Source organism: Daphnia pulex, chromosome 6, assembly GCF_021134715.1.
Source record: "Daphnia pulex isolate KAP4 chromosome 6, ASM2113471v1".
Classification (NCBI taxonomy): domain Eukaryota; kingdom Metazoa; phylum Arthropoda; class Branchiopoda; order Diplostraca; family Daphniidae; genus Daphnia; species Daphnia pulex.
Genome location: NC_060022.1, coordinates 1,215,179 through 1,233,369, shown reverse-complemented (window position 1 = coordinate 1,233,369; position 18,191 = coordinate 1,215,179). Strand labels below are relative to the sequence as shown.

At 37.8% G+C, this 18,191-nt stretch overlaps 4 protein-coding genes, 3 long non-coding RNA genes and 1 pseudogene across 12 annotated transcripts; 5 read left to right on the top strand and 3 right to left on the bottom strand.

The window, feature by feature from the left end:
* Window positions 1-29: 29 nt before the first annotated feature.
* Window positions 30-2,934, top strand: LOC124196492. 3 transcript variants are annotated; one of them, XR_006875732.1, is made up of 9 exons: window positions 30-417; window positions 478-601; window positions 696-746; window positions 816-984; window positions 1,045-1,739; window positions 1,803-2,133; window positions 2,223-2,316; window positions 2,387-2,505; window positions 2,742-2,934. It is a non-coding gene; the product is annotated as an uncharacterized LOC124196492 (long non-coding RNA). The 3 variants fall into 3 exon arrangements; XR_006875731.1 differs by lacking the exon at window positions 478-601 and having other exon boundaries at window positions 31-261; window positions 334-417; window positions 2,742-2,933; XR_006875730.1 differs by lacking the exons at window positions 478-601; window positions 2,387-2,505; window positions 2,742-2,934 and having other exon boundaries at window positions 32-417; window positions 2,223-2,362.
* Window positions 2,935-4,795: 1,861 nt separating this feature from the next.
* On the bottom strand, window positions 4,796-5,454 carry LOC124196134 (annotated as a pseudogene).
* A 4-nt stretch (window positions 5,455-5,458) lies between these two features.
* LOC124196494 lies at window positions 5,459-6,862 on the top strand. Of its 2 annotated transcripts, XR_006875736.1 has the most exons (5): window positions 5,459-5,477; window positions 5,676-5,859; window positions 5,921-6,078; window positions 6,305-6,425; window positions 6,801-6,862. It is a non-coding gene; the product is annotated as an uncharacterized LOC124196494 (long non-coding RNA). The 2 variants fall into 2 exon arrangements; XR_006875735.1 differs by lacking the exon at window positions 5,459-5,477 and having other exon boundaries at window positions 5,667-5,859; window positions 5,968-6,078.
* A 1,378-nt stretch (window positions 6,863-8,240) lies between these two features.
* LOC124196493 lies at window positions 8,241-10,368 on the bottom strand. Of its 2 annotated transcripts, XR_006875733.1 has the most exons (7): window positions 10,199-10,360; window positions 9,816-10,138; window positions 9,444-9,758; window positions 9,050-9,380; window positions 8,867-8,960; window positions 8,678-8,796; window positions 8,241-8,434 (listed from the first exon to the last, which is right to left on the bottom strand). It is a non-coding gene; the product is annotated as an uncharacterized LOC124196493 (long non-coding RNA). The 2 variants fall into 2 exon arrangements; XR_006875734.1 differs by having other exon boundaries at window positions 9,444-10,138; window positions 10,199-10,368.
* Window positions 10,369-12,287: 1,919 nt separating this feature from the next.
* Window positions 12,288-13,392, bottom strand: LOC124196461 (endocuticle structural glycoprotein SgAbd-8-like). The gene is made up of 3 exons (XM_046591570.1): window positions 13,162-13,392; window positions 12,798-13,087; window positions 12,288-12,727 (listed from the first exon to the last, which is right to left on the bottom strand). Exons 1-3 carry the CDS (start codon window positions 13,168-13,170, stop codon window positions 12,406-12,408), a joined length of 621 nt encoding a protein of 206 aa, XP_046447526.1. The 5' UTR covers window positions 13,171-13,392; the 3' UTR covers window positions 12,288-12,405.
* A 494-nt stretch (window positions 13,393-13,886) lies between these two features.
* On the top strand, window positions 13,887-14,750 carry LOC124196489 (endocuticle structural glycoprotein SgAbd-1-like). The gene is made up of 3 exons (XM_046591604.1): window positions 13,887-13,928; window positions 14,006-14,244; window positions 14,315-14,750. Exons 1-3 carry the CDS (start codon window positions 13,920-13,922, stop codon window positions 14,640-14,642), a joined length of 576 nt encoding a protein of 191 aa, XP_046447560.1. The 5' UTR covers window positions 13,887-13,919; the 3' UTR covers window positions 14,643-14,750.
* A 738-nt stretch (window positions 14,751-15,488) lies between these two features.
* On the top strand, window positions 15,489-16,424 carry LOC124196464 (endocuticle structural glycoprotein SgAbd-2-like). The gene is made up of 3 exons (XM_046591574.1): window positions 15,489-15,570; window positions 15,642-15,871; window positions 15,977-16,424. Exons 1-3 carry the CDS (start codon window positions 15,562-15,564, stop codon window positions 16,302-16,304), a joined length of 567 nt encoding a protein of 188 aa, XP_046447530.1. The 5' UTR covers window positions 15,489-15,561; the 3' UTR covers window positions 16,305-16,424.
* Window positions 16,425-17,126: 702 nt separating this feature from the next.
* LOC124196463 (cuticle protein 3-like) lies at window positions 17,127-18,088 on the top strand. Of its 2 annotated transcripts, none has more exons than XM_046591573.1 (3): window positions 17,127-17,204; window positions 17,317-17,570; window positions 17,641-18,088. In XM_046591573.1, exons 1-3 carry the CDS (start codon window positions 17,196-17,198, stop codon window positions 17,966-17,968), a joined length of 591 nt encoding a protein of 196 aa, XP_046447529.1. In that variant the 5' UTR covers window positions 17,127-17,195; the 3' UTR covers window positions 17,969-18,088. The 2 variants fall into 2 exon arrangements, with proteins under 2 accessions (XP_046447529.1, XP_046447528.1); XM_046591572.1 differs by having other exon boundaries at window positions 17,180-17,216.
* Window positions 18,089-18,191: the final 103 nt, after the last annotated feature.

Here is an 18,191-nt window from a genome sequence, read left to right as displayed (position 1 = left end):
GGTGGTTGTCTGATGTTTCTTTCTTTAACCACATTAAAAAAATATGGCGACGACGTCGACCACGTTGCGAGATGCCGGCTGCCGGGATTTATTTTTCGCCATTAATAAAATAATAATTACCGCCTACTTCAACAATTGGTGTCGTACGAAAACAGCAGTGCAATGTACCATAGAGAGTGTGGGTTGTGGTCGTGGAGAAAATCAGTTTCAACTAGTTAAATTAATAAGAATAGTAGAACTTCAGTGAAGGGTGTAGTAAAAGTTGAGTTCAGAATTTAAAATCTTTCAATAATTCTGAATGTGCTAAAAATCGAATTTTTTATTCTTTTTAAGTTCCAGACCTACAACATTTTCTTGTTTTAGTTGCAAGTGGTTGCAATGATGGTGTACCAATGGTGAAGGCAGAATGAGAAACAGGTATTGCTTTCATCTTCTCATGTCTCTTTCACACGCTAAAGTTCTGGATTTTTTGTCAAGCTTACATATGCTCTGAAATTGAATAACCAATAATGCCTTATTGGCTCTTAACTAGCATCTGATCGTGTGTAATGCTTTTTTACAAATTATGTCATTTTTGAAAGAATAAGAGTAAGAAATATAGGTAAGAATAAGCTAGATGAACATAAAGAGAAGAAAGTAAAATTCAAGTAAAGATATTAAGTAGAACTGTGCTTTATTTGTCCCACCTCCACCAGGTTTTAGGACAAGAAAAATCACAGTGACACAAGAAATAGTCATCCTGTTAGGTTGTGTGTATTTTTTGTTTTTAAATAATGACTGAATATTTTAATGAAATTCCTCATTTATTTTCTCAGACTCTGGAATATTTGCATTTCAACCGATATTGGTGCAAATACTGATTCTATAAGTCACATCTTTGCAGAAGAAACTGGCAGCCTGGAAGAAATTGGCGGTGGTGATTGGTGTGAATTTAGAAATTGAGGCAGGTGTTTCCCACAATGTACTTGACGAAAGAACTTGAAGGTGCATACAATAAAACTTAGTTTTTGTCATAAAAGATGCTCATAGTTCTTTATATTTTAGGCACTGTAAGCCAATGCTATCTGGAATTTTGCTAGAAATGTCTTTCAGACAGTCATAAACGTTGAGAAAAAAGAAGAACCTGAACTCAAAATAGAACCAGAAGAACCATATAGCATATACTACCGGTTTAACTCTCCAAGACCCACGTGCTCAAAGACTACATGTATTATTATGGCATGCTCTTGTTCATTTACGACTAATGGTTTTGGTGGAGTCATCAAATTGGGCATTGGAAAGCTAGCTGCAAAGATTTGTAAACTAGTACACGAGCAATCCACTTCCGGTCGGTAAGAACCAGGCGTCCTAGAAGAGACACTATAAATGTAAATGTCGTTCAAGTTTTCCATTACCAAACCTTTATCGGCTTCATTATCTCAAAGGACAAAGGCATAGAGGAATAGGAAACATTTTCATTTCTTTCCCAATCCAAAGCTAATGAGCAAATTTTTCTTTCTAACTAATCCGGAAACACAAAATGATGAAATTCGTCTTTACGGTCAACTAGTTCGACCGTATCATGAGTGAACCATCTAGCCTGATGTCATTCAAGATTTCCATCACGGTCCCAAGAATAATTCCCCGGCTTGGATTTTCTCATTGGCCTGACCTCTCTTAAAGAGTCTCTCGTTTTTCCGCACAAACGGCTTTGTGTTGCTACAGAAAGGGTGTTGTTTCTCCGTAATGAAAGTTAAAAGGTAATTCTTGTTTTGGATCCCTTAAGCTTACTGAATCTAAAATATTTGTGTATGAATTTACAGGGAGACTAGCCTATAATTTCCACATCGCCTGAAACTGCTGTCCATTTTGCTAGTCTTCGTTATAGAAGAAATTCTGCCATCTCTTCATCGATGAGAGACTTGCTGTAACGTTTTGTCAGAAACACTACAGTTAAAGTAATAATGAATGCTAGGTTTTAGCGAACTTAAATGCGTTGTTCAAGTTTTGTGAGTAGACCAGTCCTGCAATCAAATACTGAGTTTTGAGACGTGTCAAATAGATGGCGTGTTGATTGTATCAGTAATCGGCTATGGCGGTTTGCTGTCAAAAGTTAAGCTTTCTTTTCTTCGAAAATTAATAATGAATTCATAGGTAAATTCGAATTTTTCGTCCGTAACTTGTCGGTGATGTGTTCTATTCCGTGTATATGTTAAACTCTAATGTTTCTCATCAACTTACAGTAGGAAACGTGTAAGGGTCGTGCAGCCTATTGTCAAAGTTCTATTTTGTTCAAAATAATTGTATTCTACTGAATGTGCCATCGAAATTATGCAGGTATCAACCAATTACACTAGTTTTATTACAGTATTGCTGAAACATATATTCTTCTCGTCTTTTTTATGAGGTGTCATCATAATTATCTGCTGTTTGTATTGGACTTGCTAGATCAACAACCTCAGCATAGACCAATCTCTCATTCCATCATTCTAGATAAACTTGGATAACTGATGGGTGGTTTCATGTGTAAGTTCACTTATCATGTCCCTGAACTTTTTTGTTGCAGTTCAATATGTATTTAAATTATTGATCTGCACTTATGTTTATCTAATAACGTTTAAGAGAGGATTTCGAGTGTATACTGATAAGTGTGTGTTTGTGTCTGTTTAATTATTCTTTTAGATCATAGATGACAAGCACATTGATGACACAAATTATAAACAAGTTGACTTATATATTTTTTTTTTTAATTTTATTTACAGGTTCTAAATTAGAGGTTTCTAAATTGGCATGACCAACTTTATGAGAAGTCATGTCCTTTCAAGAAAAGGACAAGGACTATACAGTCCTTCCTTGTTTGCTAACCTGTTGGCTGCAACCCTTGAATCTCCCTTATTTACTTCCTTACACGGGCCCTCATGATTTGAGGTAATACTTACTGTCGCTACAATCTTGTTTGAATATTATTTTCATCTAAATAAATGTTCATTCTCCTTACAGAATAATCCTTCACTACTGATCATGGACTTCATCCATTGGTGAAAACGGACGAGAGAATGCTGTAATCCAAGACTGATAAATTGTGTAGTTAGATTCAATTACAAGTGTATATCTGGGCTCCCTTCTTTTCTGTGGCCCCGTTTCCCTAACTAACCACTAACCAACGCCCGCCGGTGGTCACTCACCCGCTGTGAAACCAGGAGGAGGGGAGGGCTCTGGTCGAACGGGGACTTGGAAGGCGCATGATCCGATGAAAACTTTTGGAGGGTCATGAGTCTAACCCGGAAGCCTAGTATGACTACATCTCCCCAGTAAAACTTGCCTCATACTTCTCTCTTCTTCTCGGTCCAGATAAATATCTCTGGGGGCCGTAGACATGTCCTATAACAGCATGTGCGAGTTAAACAAAGCAACCCACTACCCAATGAAACAAAAAGCCATGGTTTATTATTTGCGCAAATCTCCGTCAGTCAAGTTACAAATTTTTCTAATTCAACAACTCGCGTAGAATTTTGCATCTAGTCTATTAGTGCAAATCGCGATTCCATGTGTTTGGTAGTTAAGAAAATGGTTGTTTAAAAAACAAACAATGGGATGTTCTGTGTAGCCAAAAAAACTCACCATTGTTTGTTTTTTAAACAACCATCTTCTTAACTACCAATCACATAGGATCGCTATTTGCACCAGTAAATTAGATGCAAAATTCGACAGAAGTTGTTGAGTTTGAAAAATTTGTAACTTGACTGACCCAGATTTCCGCAAAACTAAACCATCGCTTTTTGTCTCATTGCCGCAGCGGTGGTGGCGGGTTGCGTTTAAACTCGTGCAGTAGTAAACCGTCTTGAACCGGACGCTCTGTTTATTGATTTTTTTTAACATTTTAAAAATAAAAAATAAATTAGTTCATATAATGTTTTATTTTATTTATTACAGATATTACATGGATAAGGTTTAGCATTGGTTTTTAGGGTTAAGGGTGTAGATTTAAGGGTTGGTAGGTGGATGTTTCCGGGGTTTGAAGGATTGGAAGGTATATGTTTGTGGGGTTTGGAGATTAATTGGTAGGGCAACATTTGTAGGGTTATAGATTAACTGAATTTTTATCCAAACTTGAAATATCCTCCCTCCAACATCCACCACTTTCCCCCAAAAAACATGTATATTATTTGTTTGACATAAACATCCCGTATTTGTTTCTGTTGCTTCTTCACTTATAAACGGTAAACTGCAATAGTCACGATGACAATTTAACAAGATAATGATGCAACTTCGGTAACACGACACCAGCACCAAGGAACGGCCAATTGAACTTGATGTAGAAAGATCTTTTACCAGCATAGGCTTCAACAACGTGCCACATCGGACAGCAACTACGCGAACATAAAACACTAAACCTATAAACAAAATGAAATGAATTAATCAAGATGAATAAATGTCACTTTATGTTATTTACAAGAGTTAAAGCCCTCAGCTGGCTGCATCAAATCCATGTGTACGTTGGGCGGCAACAAAGAAGCTCATACTTTTACCAGACTAGTAATCCAATTTATAAAAAAAAAACTCAATTACTATCAACTATCAAGAAAACAATGTCTTAAATTACAAAAACAGAAAATACATAAGTTAAAGTAAACTATGCAAACACAATTCTTCAGAATAAAAGTTGCAAAAGAACCTAAAGCTAGCAAGCATTTACAAGGTAGACAACTGAAAATTCTACAACAAATAAGTTAAGAGATAGTCACCGACTAACTAAGTCTGTAGTCTCACAGTTAGAAAGTTGAACATATTTACCTGAATAGTTCTGAAGGGTTTCTTACAAAACGTAAAGCCGGTACAGGAAAAAGAAGAATTTATCCTTGGCATGGCTGTCCAATTCAAAGAGCTCAATTTCACCTACATTAGGGAAGAAAAGAGTTACTTATAACAGGATATCAAATGCAGTTTTTTTTCTTTTTTTCAGACCTGGAGTGTTACAATTCTGGCTCGGGCATCACTCAATGAGGGGAAAGAATTGAGGTAATCACTAGTTGTGATTGTAATGGGTAAATGATTTTCAACCTTTTTGTTGAGATCCAACTCTTACGGCACTCTGTGCAGAATTGAGAATTCTACAAACAAATAATGGTTAAATTGTTAATAAAATATCTATTACACTGCAGGGTTCTCACTTTTCAATGCTTGGCATTGTCTCTCAATAGCGGGTGGTGTCAAGTGAAGAAAGTTGGGGATCTTCATCAACTCTGCATTGGCAAATTTGCCGGGTGGTGTTGCACCAAGGACAACCCAGCCCTGATGCAAGGGCAGCGGGACACTAGCTGGATGGAAAGATCTTGCAACTGGCCAAACTGAGGACCAGTCTTGATCAGTTGGCATTTTGTTGGAACGTGGAGGATGAACTGCTGCTCTATTGTATACTTTGCGACCGTATGATCTCATATTTAACGACTTGTTGGGGCACAGATCCAGCGAACGGTTACAGCACATGCCATTCACGTGTAAATAATCTTATGATACTAAGTTTGAACAGATGAAAGTTACCATCCACTTTTTGAATTTCTTCATTTTTGCGAAATGATGTGGGATAATTAGAAATGGGTCTATTAATTGGCACAAACTGCTGAAAATTACGGAAAACACGTAGGTTGACAATTGCAGACATTTTATTCGACTTTTTTTTTTTTCCTCTTTTTTAGCAGACTAAAATACAAGTTTCGTCGCCATCTATGATTCACATTTACAACTACTGATATGGATCTAAGTCTTCGTTACGCAAGACCGCCGCCATTTGTTTTCGAGCACTGATTGAAAGCGTATGGCGTATCGTTAGACAATCCGTACGGCGTATTTTCCTTCCTCACATTTTTCTTCATAAAAATGGTATTTCCCGTTTGGATTGTTAGATGTTACTGAATCTTAATTATTTTTTGTGTGAATTTAGATGGTTGCGTGATAACCTAGCCAATAATTTCTACTTGGAAATTTCAGCTGATCATGTGGCCTGAGCAGAACCTGAGCATCTGTACATTTTGCCAAGATGTCATCTCTTTTTCCTGTACTGGCTGTACGTTTTGTAAGAAACACTTAAGAACAAATCAGGTAAATATGTTCAACTTTCTAATGTGAGACTTAGTTAGTCGGTGACTATTTCTTAACTTGCCTAGCTGTAGAACTTTATTTGTCTACCTTGGAAAAGCTTTCTAGCTGTTCCTTTGGCAACATTTTCTGAAGGATTGTGCAGTTTACTTTAATTTCTGCCATTTTTGTTTTTGTCATTTGAGACGCTGTTTCCTTGATAGTATTGGTTTTTTTTTGTGATAAACAGTTTGGTAAAGTCTAAGCTTCTTTGTTGCTACCCAATGTACACATGGATTTGATGCAGCCAGCTGGTAAAGGGTGTTCCTACTGCTGTGTTTTCGTCAAATGAAGAAACACAAACAACTGAAGTAATTAAATTTCAATCAACTTTCTAATTGTCTGTCTCATTCAAAAAGCTTGCTAACTGATACTGAGAGATTTCATAGTTTAGCTATAGTTGTGTAATTTTTTTTAATCGTCACATGAGAATTCACTGCTTGATAGTAATTGATTTTTTTAAAAGCAGGATTAACATCCAGTTACAGTCTTAGCTTCACTTTCTTCTTTGTTGCAGTCTAAATCACACATTTTTGTTTGTTCCAACAATAGCTATAAGATATTGTTTTCAGAATATTTGTTTTCAGAATATTTGGTTTATCTAAAACCACAAAGTGTCATTAATTCGTCCTTTCAGACAGAATTTCCATGATGCTGAAGATTGATTCTTTTAATTTCGGTTATAGGTTTATCGTGTATGTTCGCGTAGTTGCTGTCCGATGTGGCACGTTGTTGCAGCCTATGTTGGTGAAAGATCTTTCTACATCAAGTTCAATTGGCCGTTCCCTGGTGCTGATGTTGTGTTACCGAAGTTGCATCATATTTTGTTAAATTGTCATCGTGACTATTGCAGTTTACCGTTTATAAGTTCAGAAGCAACAAAAACAAATATGGGATGTGTATGTCAACAAATAATAAACATGTTTCCGGGATTGCGAAAGGAAAGTGGAGGAGGTAGGGAGGATATTTCAAGTTTGGATAAAAATTCAGTTAATCTATAACCCTACAAATATTGCCCTACCAATTAATCTCCAAACCCCACAAACATATACCTTCCAATCCTTCAAACCCCGAAAACATACACCTACTAACCCCTAAATTTATACCCTCAACCCTAAAAACCAATGCTAAACCTTATCCATGTAATATCTGTAATAAATAAAAATAATTATGTTATATGAACCAATTTGTTTTATTTTCTTTTTAAAATGTTAAAAAAATTCAATAAACAGAGCGTCCGGTACAACACGTTTTTCTTCTGTACGAGTTAAACGCAACCCGCCACCACCGCTGCGGCAATGAGACAAAAAGCGATGGTTTAGTTTTGCGGAAATCTGGGTCAGTCAAGTTACAAGTTTTTCAAACTCATCAACTTCTGTCGAATTTTGCATCTAGTCTACTGGTGCAAATAGCGATCCTATGTGTTTGGTATGAAGATGGTTGTTTAAAAAACATACAATGGTGAGTTTTTTTGGCTATTCAGAACACCCCATTGTTTGTTTTTTAAACAACCATTTTCTTAACTACCAAACACATGGAATCGCGATTTGCACTAATAGACTAGATGCAAAATTCTACGCGAGTTGTTGAATTAGAAAAATTTGTAACTTGACTGACGGAGATTTGCGCAAATAATAAACCATGGCTTTTTGTTTCATTGGGTAGTGGGTTGCATTGTTTAACTCGCACATGCTGTTATAGGATATGTCTACGGCCCCCAGAGATATTTATCTGGACCGAGAAGAAGAGAGAAGTACGAGGCAAGTTTTTCCGGGGAGATGTAGTCATACTAGGCTTCCGGGTTAGACTCATGACCCTCCAAAAGTTTTCATCGGATCATGCGCCTTCCAAGTCCCCGTTCGACCAGAGCCCTCCCCTCCTCCTGGTTTCACAGCGGGTGAGTGACCACCGGCGGGCGTTGGTTAGTGGTTAGTTAGGGAAACGGGGCCACAGAAAAGAAGGGAGCCCAGATATGCACTTGTAATTGAATCTAACTACACAATTTATCAGTCTTGGATTACAGCATTCTCTCGTCCGTTTTCACCAATGGATGAAGTCCATGATCAGTAGTGAAGGATTATTCTGTAAGGAGAATGAACATTTATTTAGATGAAAATAATATTCAAACAAGATTGTAGCGACAGTAAGTATTACCTCAAATCATGAGGGCCCGTGTAAGGAAGTAAATAAGGGAGATTCAAGGGTTGCAGCCAACAGGTTAGCAAACAAGGAAGGACTGTATAGTCCTTGTCCTTTTCTTGAAAGGACATGACTTCTCATAAAGTTGGTCATGCCAATTTAGAAACCTCTAATTTAGAACCTGTAAATAAAATTAAAAAAAAAAATATATAAGTCAACTTGTTTATAATTTGTGTCATCAATGTGCTTGTCATCTATGATCTAAAAGAATAATTAAACAGACACAAACACACACTTATCAGTATACACTATACACTCGAAATCCTCTCTTAAACGTTATTAGATAAACATAAGTGCAGATCAATAATTTAAATACATATTGAACTGCAACAAAAAAGTTCAGGGACATGATAAGTGAACTTACACATGAAACCACCCATCAGTTATCCAAGTTTATCTAGAATGATGGAATGAGAGATTGGTCTATGCTGAGGTTGTTGATCTAGCAAGTCCAATACAAACAGCAGATAATTATGATGACACCTCATAAAAAAGACGAGAAGAATATATGTTTCAGCAATACTGTAATAAAACTAGTGTAATTGGTTGATACCTGCATAATTTCGATGGCACATTCAGTAGAATACAATTATTTTGAACAAAATAGAACTTTGACAATAGGCTGCACGACCCTTACACGTTTCCTACTGTAAGTTGATGAGAAACATTAGAGTTTAACATATACACGGAATAGAACACATCACCGACAAGTTACGGACGAAAAATTCGAATTTACCTATGAATTCATTATTAATTTTCGAAGAAAAGAAAGCTTAACTTTTGACAGCAAACCGCCATAGCCGATTACTGATACAATCAACACGCCATCTATTTGACACGTCTCAAAACTCAGTATTTGATTGCAGGACTGGTCTACTCACAAAACTTGAACAACGCATTTAAGTTCGCTAAAACCTAGCATTCATTATTACTTTAACTGTAGTGTTTCTGACAAAACGTTACAGCAAGTCTCTCATCGATGAAGAGATGGCAGAATTTCTTCTATAACGAAGACTAGCAAAATGGACAGCAGTTTCAGGCGATGTGGAAATTATAGGCTAGTCTCCCTGTAAATTCATACACAAATATTTTAGATTCAGTAAGCTTAAGGGATCCAAAACAAGAATTACCTTTTAACTTTCATTACGGAGAAACAACACCCTTTCTGTAGCAACACAAAGCCGTTTGTGCGGAAAAACGAGAGACTCTTTAAGAGAGGTCAGGCCAATGAGAAAATCCAAGCCGGGGAATTATTCTTGGGACCGTGATGGAAATCTTGAATGACATCAGGCTAGATGGTTCACTCATGATACGGTCGAACTAGTTGACCGTAAAGACGAATTTCATCATTTTGTGTTTCCGGATTAGTTAGAAAGAAAAATTTGCTCATTAGCTTTGGATTGGGAAAGAAATGAAAATGTTTCCTATTCCTCTATGCCTTTGTCCTTTGAGATAATGAAGCCGATAAAGGTTTGGTAATGGAAAACTTGAACGACATTTACATTTATAGTGTCTCTTCTAGGACGCCTGGTTCTTACCGACCGGAAGTGGATTGCTCGTGTACTAGTTTACAAATCTTTGCAGCTAGCTTTCCAATGCCCAATTTGATGACTCCACCAAAACCATTAGTCGTAAATGAACAAGAGCATGCCATAATAATACATGTAGTCTTTGAGCACGTGGGTCTTGGAGAGTTCAACCGGTAGTATATGCTATATGGTTCTTCTGGTTCTATTTTGAGTTCAGGTTCTTCTTTTTTCTCAACGTTTATGACTGTCTGAAAGACATTTCTAGCAAAATTCCAGATAGCATTGGCTTACAGTGCCTAAAATATAAAGAACTATGAGCATCTTTTATGACAAAAACTAAGTTTTATTGTATGCACCTTCAAGTTCTTTCGTCAAGTACATTGTGGGAAACACCTGCCTCAATTTCTAAATTCACACCAATCACCACCGCCAATTTCTTCCAGGCTGCCAGTTTCTTCTGCAAAGATGTGACTTATAGAATCAGTATTTGCACCAATATCGGTTGAAATGCAAAATATTCCAGAGTCTGAGAAAATAAATGAGGAATTTCATTAAAATATTCAGTCATTATTTAAAAACAAAAAATACACACAACCTAACAGGATGACTATTTCTTGTGTCACTGTGATTTTTCTTGTCCTAAAACCTGGTGGAGGTGGGACAAATAAAGCACAGTTCTACTTAATATCTTTACTTGAATTTTACTTTCTTCTCTTTATGTTCATCTAGCTTATTCTTACCTATATTTCTTACCCTTATTCTTTCAAAAATGACATAATTTGTAAAAAAGCATTACACACGATCAGATGCTAGTTAAGAGCCAATAAGGCATTATTGGTTATTCACTTTCAGAGCATATGTAAGCTTGACAAAAAATCCAGAACTTTAGCGTGTGAAAGAGACATGAGAAGATGAAAGCAATACCTGTTTCTCATTCTGCCTTCACCATTGGTACACCATCATTGCAACCACTTGCAACTAAAACAAGAAAATGTTGTAGGTCTGGAACTTAAAAAGAATAAAAAATTCGATTTTTAGCACATTCAGAATTATTGAAAGATTTTAAATTCTGAACTCAACTTTTACTACACCCTTCACTGAAGTTCTACTATTCTTATTAATTTAACTAGTTGAAACTGATTTTCTCCACGACCACAACCCACACTCTCTATGGTGTACATTGCACTGCTGTTTTCGTACGACACCAATTGTTGAAGTAGGCGGTAATTATTATTTTATTAATGGCGAAAAATAAATCCCGGCAGCCGGCATCTCGCAACGTGGTCGACGTGGTCGCCATATTTTTTTAATGTGGTTAAAGAAAGAAACATCAGACAACCACCCCATGCAACAACTTCCATGACTGCCGCGAGATGGCCAGATGGGCATAGCTCGACGACTTCGCCATCTAGTGTGGGGCATTTGAGAAAAAGTTTATATTTTACTAAACCGTTAACGGTTTAATTAACGGACACACTAGTGTAGCTGTAGTCTATCCATAACGTTTTTAAAAAGTTAACATTTTTTTTCCTCGAATACCTCTCTTATAATTCGTCGAGCTTCTATTTATTCAACAATTAAAAAATAAAAATAGGACATTACAAAATTATGATTAAATGAGCCATCTTTAGTGATGCATTGCACCAAATCTAAATAATTATTAATTCGACATTGAAATAACCACGCATCACGTATTATTCCAAGTGATGTTATCTAAATGTTACTGGATTAGCATTTATCATATAAAGTCTAATATAAAATAATAGTCTCTTGATAAAAAAAAGTAAACATGGTATACCATTTGATAATATTATACTACGATCTCCCGTTGGTAACGTCCACATTCCCTTCAACGGAAAGGGCTACAAGATCTATTAAGTTATTGATATTTTCCTGAATAAAGCCATTAACTCCTGATTTTCTCTTTATCATTATATTATATCCGTGCATTCTTTGCAACGGCGTTATACCTGTTGATGTACTTGTAAATATGAACTGAGAACATTGAACGTAATTTTATTTTGAAATTCTTTTGATCAGATTCTGCCTATCACCAGAAATATAATGATTGTTCAAATTTCTCAAAATTCACAGAACTTTATGATGTGCCAAAGTAGTAGGGCTTCGCGTAAACAAACACTTTCACACGTGACCTTTACGCATTACAGTAGAAGAAAGCTAATGGAATTTTTAATTTATTGGCTTTTTATATACAACTGAATTTTGTTTTATTAATTGAAACAAAAAACTGTGAAGTCGTTCTTAAAGCGCTTAATTCATATCTGCAAAAATTTCTTGAATTCCTTTGCCATCGATAAATATAAATGAATCCATTGTAAACCCCCAAAGCGAAAAAACCATTCAACGAATGAAAAAAGAGAATATTTTACATCACTCTGTCGGTATCAAGGATGAATATTAATTATCAATGGCAGCAAAATTGAATTAAGAAAAAGAAAATTTGCGTTTATCGTTTTCTCAATCAATAAATTTTTACATTGTTCTAATAGTCATTGACATGAAACACTTAAACTATCTGCTATTAATAAATATGCGACTGCACTTAATATCCAGCTCCAGTGCGTTTGTAGGGAAGAGCGGGGGCAACGGGGAGTTCGTACTCATGGACAGGGGCAACTGGAAGTTCGTAGACATGGACGGGGGCAACGGGCAAGTGGTCACCCTTGGGCTGGAATCCGGCATCATCGGCAACCCAGGTCAAAGTGAATTTCTGGCCTTCGGGGGAAACCCAGTAGGAAGATCCCTTGTTGGTGTTGCCCATAACATCCTCGTATGTGGCTTTACCGTAAGAGTCGTACTTGACTCCTTGCATCTTCTTCTGGACTTGGGATTCCTCGCGGGTGGTGTAGTCAGACTGGGCGGAGCTGTTTGACACAATCAAATTTCTCTTTAGTAAATAGCAAGACTCTTTAAACAACAAGATGTGGTTTTTACCTCCATTGGCTGCTGCCATCGAGGTTGCGCTCATCAGATTGACTGGTGATGGTGATGTCGGCGTATTTGTTATCCTTGTATGCTGGGGCAGAGTAGGCAGGTGCGGGGTAAGCTGGGGCAGAGTAGGCTGGGGCAGAGTAGGCTGGGGCAGAGTAGGTTGGGGCAGAGTAGGTTGGGGCAGAGTAGGCTGGTTTGGAATAGGCCGGTGCCGAGTAGGTGGGTGGCTTGTACTCCGGCTTGTAGCTGGATGTAGCAGCGGCAGCAACGGCCAAGACAGCGGCGATGATAAACTAAAAACAAGGTTTCCACAAAAAGATTAAAATTCACATCACATTATGCTTATAAAAACTTATTTTTTTTTTACTAGCTTCATGATGATAGTTGAAGTTGATAAGTTGAACAACTGACGGCTTAAAATCGGTTTTAGACTAGTTTATATACCCGGAGAAGGGAGTGCCACGTACGGTTTCGTTTACTCTGTTGTCCCAATTTTTCATGCGTGTTTGCGATGGCCATTTCTCTCCTTCATTGGTTAACCAATATTATTCTAGGCCATGGTTGGTTAGGCTTTTGCTTTTCGATAAAATCAATCTGTGATTTCTTGGCTCATCGTATCAAAAGAAATGATGAGATATGTGCTTTTACTTTCAATGTTTAATCATCATGACTGATATTAATGATTTGTTTAACTAGACAGAACAAAGAAATTAATGTTAGTGTTCGTTACATCTAATGGTATAACAATTAAATATTAAACAATAAATTGCTTTTAAAAGCTGTCAAAGTTATTCGGAAATTTCTATCCCTGCAAATTTTTACTAATCTTTCAGTTTTAAAAAACAGTATAAGATATTAGCAATCGCTACTTATATGTAACATCACGTACTGACGGAAAAAAGATAATAGACATCCTCATTACCAAACAGGAAAAAATTGTTTTCTTAAGGGGATAGGGTTGAAAGTGAGAGTGAGAGTCTTATTTGTACTACGCCCAAAAATGAGACTATCGGTCACTTTACAATTGGGTCACATGAATGTTATCTACCCTTCACTCAACGATATATAAGTGAAGAAATGAAACATCAAAAGTATCAGTTGTTTCCCAAGCCAACCGAATACAACATGAAGCTGGTAAGGGACTAAACAATGTCGACCATTGGTAATAACAAAAAATTAATGAAACTAAAAGCAAAATTTCGATATTGCAGTTCGTTATCGCCGCTGTCTTGGCCGTTGCTGCCGCTGCCAGCTACAAGCCGGAGTACAAACCACCCACTTACTCCGCACCGGCCTACTCCAAACCAGCCTACTCTGCCCCGGCCTACTCTGCCCCAGCTTACCCCGCACCTGCCTACTCTGCCCCAGCATACAAGGATAACAAATACGCCGACATCACCATCACCAGCCAATCTGATGAGCGCAACCTCGATGGCAGCAGCCAATGGAGGTAAAAACCACATCTTGTTGTTTAAAGAGTCTTGCTATTTACTAAAAATAAATTTGATTGTGTCAAACAGCTACGCCCAGTCTGACTACACCACCCGCGAGGAATCTCAGGTCCAAAAGAAGATGCAAGGAGTCAAATACGATTCTTACGGCAAAGCCACCTACGAGGATGTTATGGGCAACACCAACAAGGGATCTTCCTACTGGGTTTCCCCCGAAGGCGAGAAATTCACTTTGACCTGGGTCGCCGATGATGCCGGATTCCAGCCCAAGGGTGACCACTTGCCCGTTGCCCCCGTCCATGTCTACGAGCTCCCAGTTGCTCCCGTCCACGAATACGAACTCCCCGTTGCCCCCGTCCACATTCCCTTCAACGGAAAGGGCTACAAGATCTATTAAATTATTGATACATGAATGAAGATATAAATTATGTCCAATGTATCCTTTGTCTTCCCTCTTGACATTGTATGTGTTGGTGTAAATAAAATTGCAGAACGTCTAAATTAATTGAAAAAGCGCTTTCATTTCATGGGTTCTGATGAAATACTTTAATTCAAAGGGAATAAAAGAAATATTCTTGTCATAATTATTAACCAAATCAGTTGATTCCATGCTGAAACGAACAGAATGATTGGAGCAAGAATGAATCAGTGCCCGACAAGCTATTTCTTTATGTGTACGTGTAGTTAACGATGTTACACACTTACATACGTATAGTTGATGATGATTTATCACGGATCGGATTTTATTTCGGATTAAAATCTTTTATTTGTTGAATCTTGCGAGTAATCTACGTTATACGTTTTCAGATTTCTAATTCCGAAATTTTTTTGTCCATCTGGGTTTTGGCAGCAAATGAGGCTCAGATAAATATGTGATTATATCGCTATAAGTTTTCTTCTATTACACGTGAACAACACAGACGATTAGAAAGCTCTTTATGCTCTAGGATAATGTTAATTCTTGCATGGGGCGGAAATGTTTCCCTAAACTGATGTATGTTAATTAATGAATAGCATTCCTGGAAATCTCAAGTACAGAAATGAACTAATCTCAATTCCTGATACTCCATAGTGCAAAATGCCCTTAGTTCGATCTAAATATAGCAAACTAGTAAACGTACAAAGAGAATGCATTGTTAATCCGGAGAATATCTTATAACTAGCGAAATGAAGCCACCTTGGGCAGACGCGATGTGCTAAAAAAATGAGGTCATTCTGAAACACCTGAAATTTACATTCTCTTGACTATATAAGACCCAAACTCACAGATCGAAAGTATCAGTTGCACAGCAATAGCAAAATCAACCGAATACAACATGAAATTGGTAAGCAACAGCAGAACTTATTTTACAAAATTTTTATTAACTAAATATTTTTTGCCCAATTTTTCGACTAGTTCGTTATCGCCGCTGTCTTGGCCGTTGCTGTCGCTGCTCCGTCCAGCTACAAACCGGCATACAAGCCACCCACCTACTCCGCACCGGCCTACTCCAAACCAGCCTACTCTGCCCCGGCTTACCCCGCACCTGCCTACTCTGCACCAGCGTACAAAGATAACAAATACGCCGACATCACCATCACCAGCCAATCTGATGAGCGCAACCTCGATGGCAGCAGCCAATGGAGGTATTTATTATTCTGTTTTTTGCGTCATTACAATAGCAAATTCTGTTCAGTTTTACGCATTATTAAAATTTGCTTTCTGTTAACCATTATCTTGTTGTTCTTTAGCTACGCTGGATCTGACTACACCACCCGCGAAGAATCCCAAGTCCAGAAGAAGATGCAAGGAGTCGCATACGACTCGTACGGTAAAGCCACCTACGAGGATGTTATGGGCAACACCAACAAGGGATCTTCCTACTGGGTTTCCCCTGAAGGCGAGAAATTCACTTTGACCTGGTCTGCCGATGATGCCGGTTTCCAGCCCAAGGGTGCCCATTTGCCCGTCGCTCCCGTCCATGAGTACGAGCTCCCAGTTGCCCCAGTCCATGAATACGAACTCCCCGTTGCCCCCGTCCACATTCCCTTCAACGGAAAGGGCTACAAGATCTATTAAGTTATTGATATTGACCTGATTGCAAATTTAATTTATTCTCATGTATTCTCTGCCATCGACATTATTATGTGTTTGGTTTCGATAAATACGTGTAAATACAAAAACAAATTATCATTTTAACCGTTTTAGTTAAACCGTTATACTGCAAACTTGAAGAACAATGAAATTTAAGAGAAATGAACGTTACAGGCCTATTAAATCAACTAGAGATTTTTAAAGAAATGGTTTAAGGATGTATGTGTAACACAAATGCGTGAAATCGAAATTTAACAGTTTCGTATCAGACGTCCATAATACGGTGCTAAAATGCGTTCTCTACCTTTAAGATGCAAAATTCCGTCTAGCCCATTTATTTTGTATCTCAAATTATTTTACAGTAAGAATAACTGAAATCGCATTTATCATGCGCTACAGATATTCAGATTCTTGACGAACGTTTGAGATTAAAATACTTTCATTATTCAATTTGTATGGACGTGAACATTTTTTCGGCACGTTTAAATGTTTGAAATCAATTAATCCGAAGAGACTACATTCCATTCTTGAATTGATATTTTAAGTCAAATAGTATTTGAAATGAACATCAATTGATATCGTATAATGTTGATGCATGAAAATATTACTTCGCTACTTTGATATACTTGGAACAAGTGAAAAAGTTCATTTTGTTAACCGAAGGACTATCTCGATTAGAAATATCTGATAAAGTGAATGGTTCATTGTTTCACCCTAAAAAATCTGGCATTCTTGAAAACTTGGCAGTGACCTAATTGGCAAAGAAGGGCAGGGAAGGGAACATACATCAGGCTCTTCTCCCGTTCACCTGACTATATAAAGTAAGACATAGAAAAAGAAAAGCGTCAGTTGTTCAACAAATCAACCGAATTCAACATGAAGCTGGTAAGTAACAACGTAATAATAAATTGAAAAATACGATGGAGTATTAATCAGTGAATAAGAGTCACAAAATTTTATCAACTTCAAATTAATTATGTGCAATGTTATTTCATAGTTCATTATCGCCGCTGTCTTAGCCGTTGCTACCGCTGCCAGCTACAAGCCGGCATACAAGCCACCCACCTACTCCGCACCGGCCTACTCCAAACCAGCCTACTCTGCCCCAGCCTACTCTGCCCCAGCTTACTCTGCCCCAGCTTACCCAGCACCTGCCTACTCTGCCCCAGCATACAAGGATAACAAATACGCTGACATCACCATCACCAGCCAATCTGATGAGCGCAATCTCGATGGCAGCAGCCAATGGAGGTATTTACTTTCAATAGCTGTTTAAACAGTATCGGAATTTACTAAAGAGAAATTTGATTGTGTTCAACAGCTCCGCCCAGTCTGACTACACCACCCGCGAGGAATCTCAGGTCCAGAAGAAGATGCAAGGAGTCAAGTATGACTCTTACGGCAAAGCCACCTACGAGGACGTTATGGGCAACACCAACAAGGGATCTTCTTACTGGGTTTCCCCTGAAGGCCAGAAATTCACTTTGACCTGGTCTGCCGATGATGCCGGTTTCCAGCCAAAGGGTGACCATTTGCCCGTCGCTCCCGTCCATGAATACGAGCTCCCAGTTGCTCCCGTCCATGAATACGAACTCCCCGTTGCCCCCGTCCACATTCCCTTCAACGGAAAGGGCTACAAGATCTATTAAGTTATTGATATTGACCTGATTGCAAAATTAATTTATTCTCATGTATTCTCTGCCATCGACATTATTATGTGTTTGGTGTCGATAAATACGTGTAAATACAAAAACAAATTATCATTTTAACCATTTTAGTTGAATAGTTATACTGCAAATAACTTGAAGGACTAGGAAATTTAAGAGAAATGAACGTTACAGGCCTATTAAATGAACCAGAGAATTTTTTAGC

Excerpts from the sequence above, each read along its gene's own strand:
- LOC124196461 (XM_046591570.1), bottom strand. Across the intron at positions 12,728-12,797 it reads GATGGCAGCAGCCAATGGAG|CTCCGCCCAGTCTGACTACA; the intron begins GTAAAAACCACA and ends TGTGTCAAACAG.
- LOC124196489 (XM_046591604.1), top strand. Across the intron at positions 14,245-14,314 it reads GATGGCAGCAGCCAATGGAG|CTACGCCCAGTCTGACTACA; the intron begins GTAAAAACCACA and ends TGTGTCAAACAG.
- LOC124196464 (XM_046591574.1), top strand. Across the intron at positions 15,872-15,976 it reads GATGGCAGCAGCCAATGGAG|CTACGCTGGATCTGACTACA; the intron begins GTATTTATTATT and ends GTTGTTCTTTAG.
- LOC124196463 (XM_046591572.1), top strand. The coding sequence starts at position 17,196 with ATGAAGCTGGTAAGTAACAAC. Across the intron at positions 17,217-17,316 it reads TGAAGCTGGTAAGTAACAAC|TTCATTATCGCCGCTGTCTT; the intron begins GTAATAATAAAT and ends GTTATTTCATAG. Across the intron at positions 17,571-17,640 it reads GATGGCAGCAGCCAATGGAG|CTCCGCCCAGTCTGACTACA; the intron begins GTATTTACTTTC and ends TGTGTTCAACAG.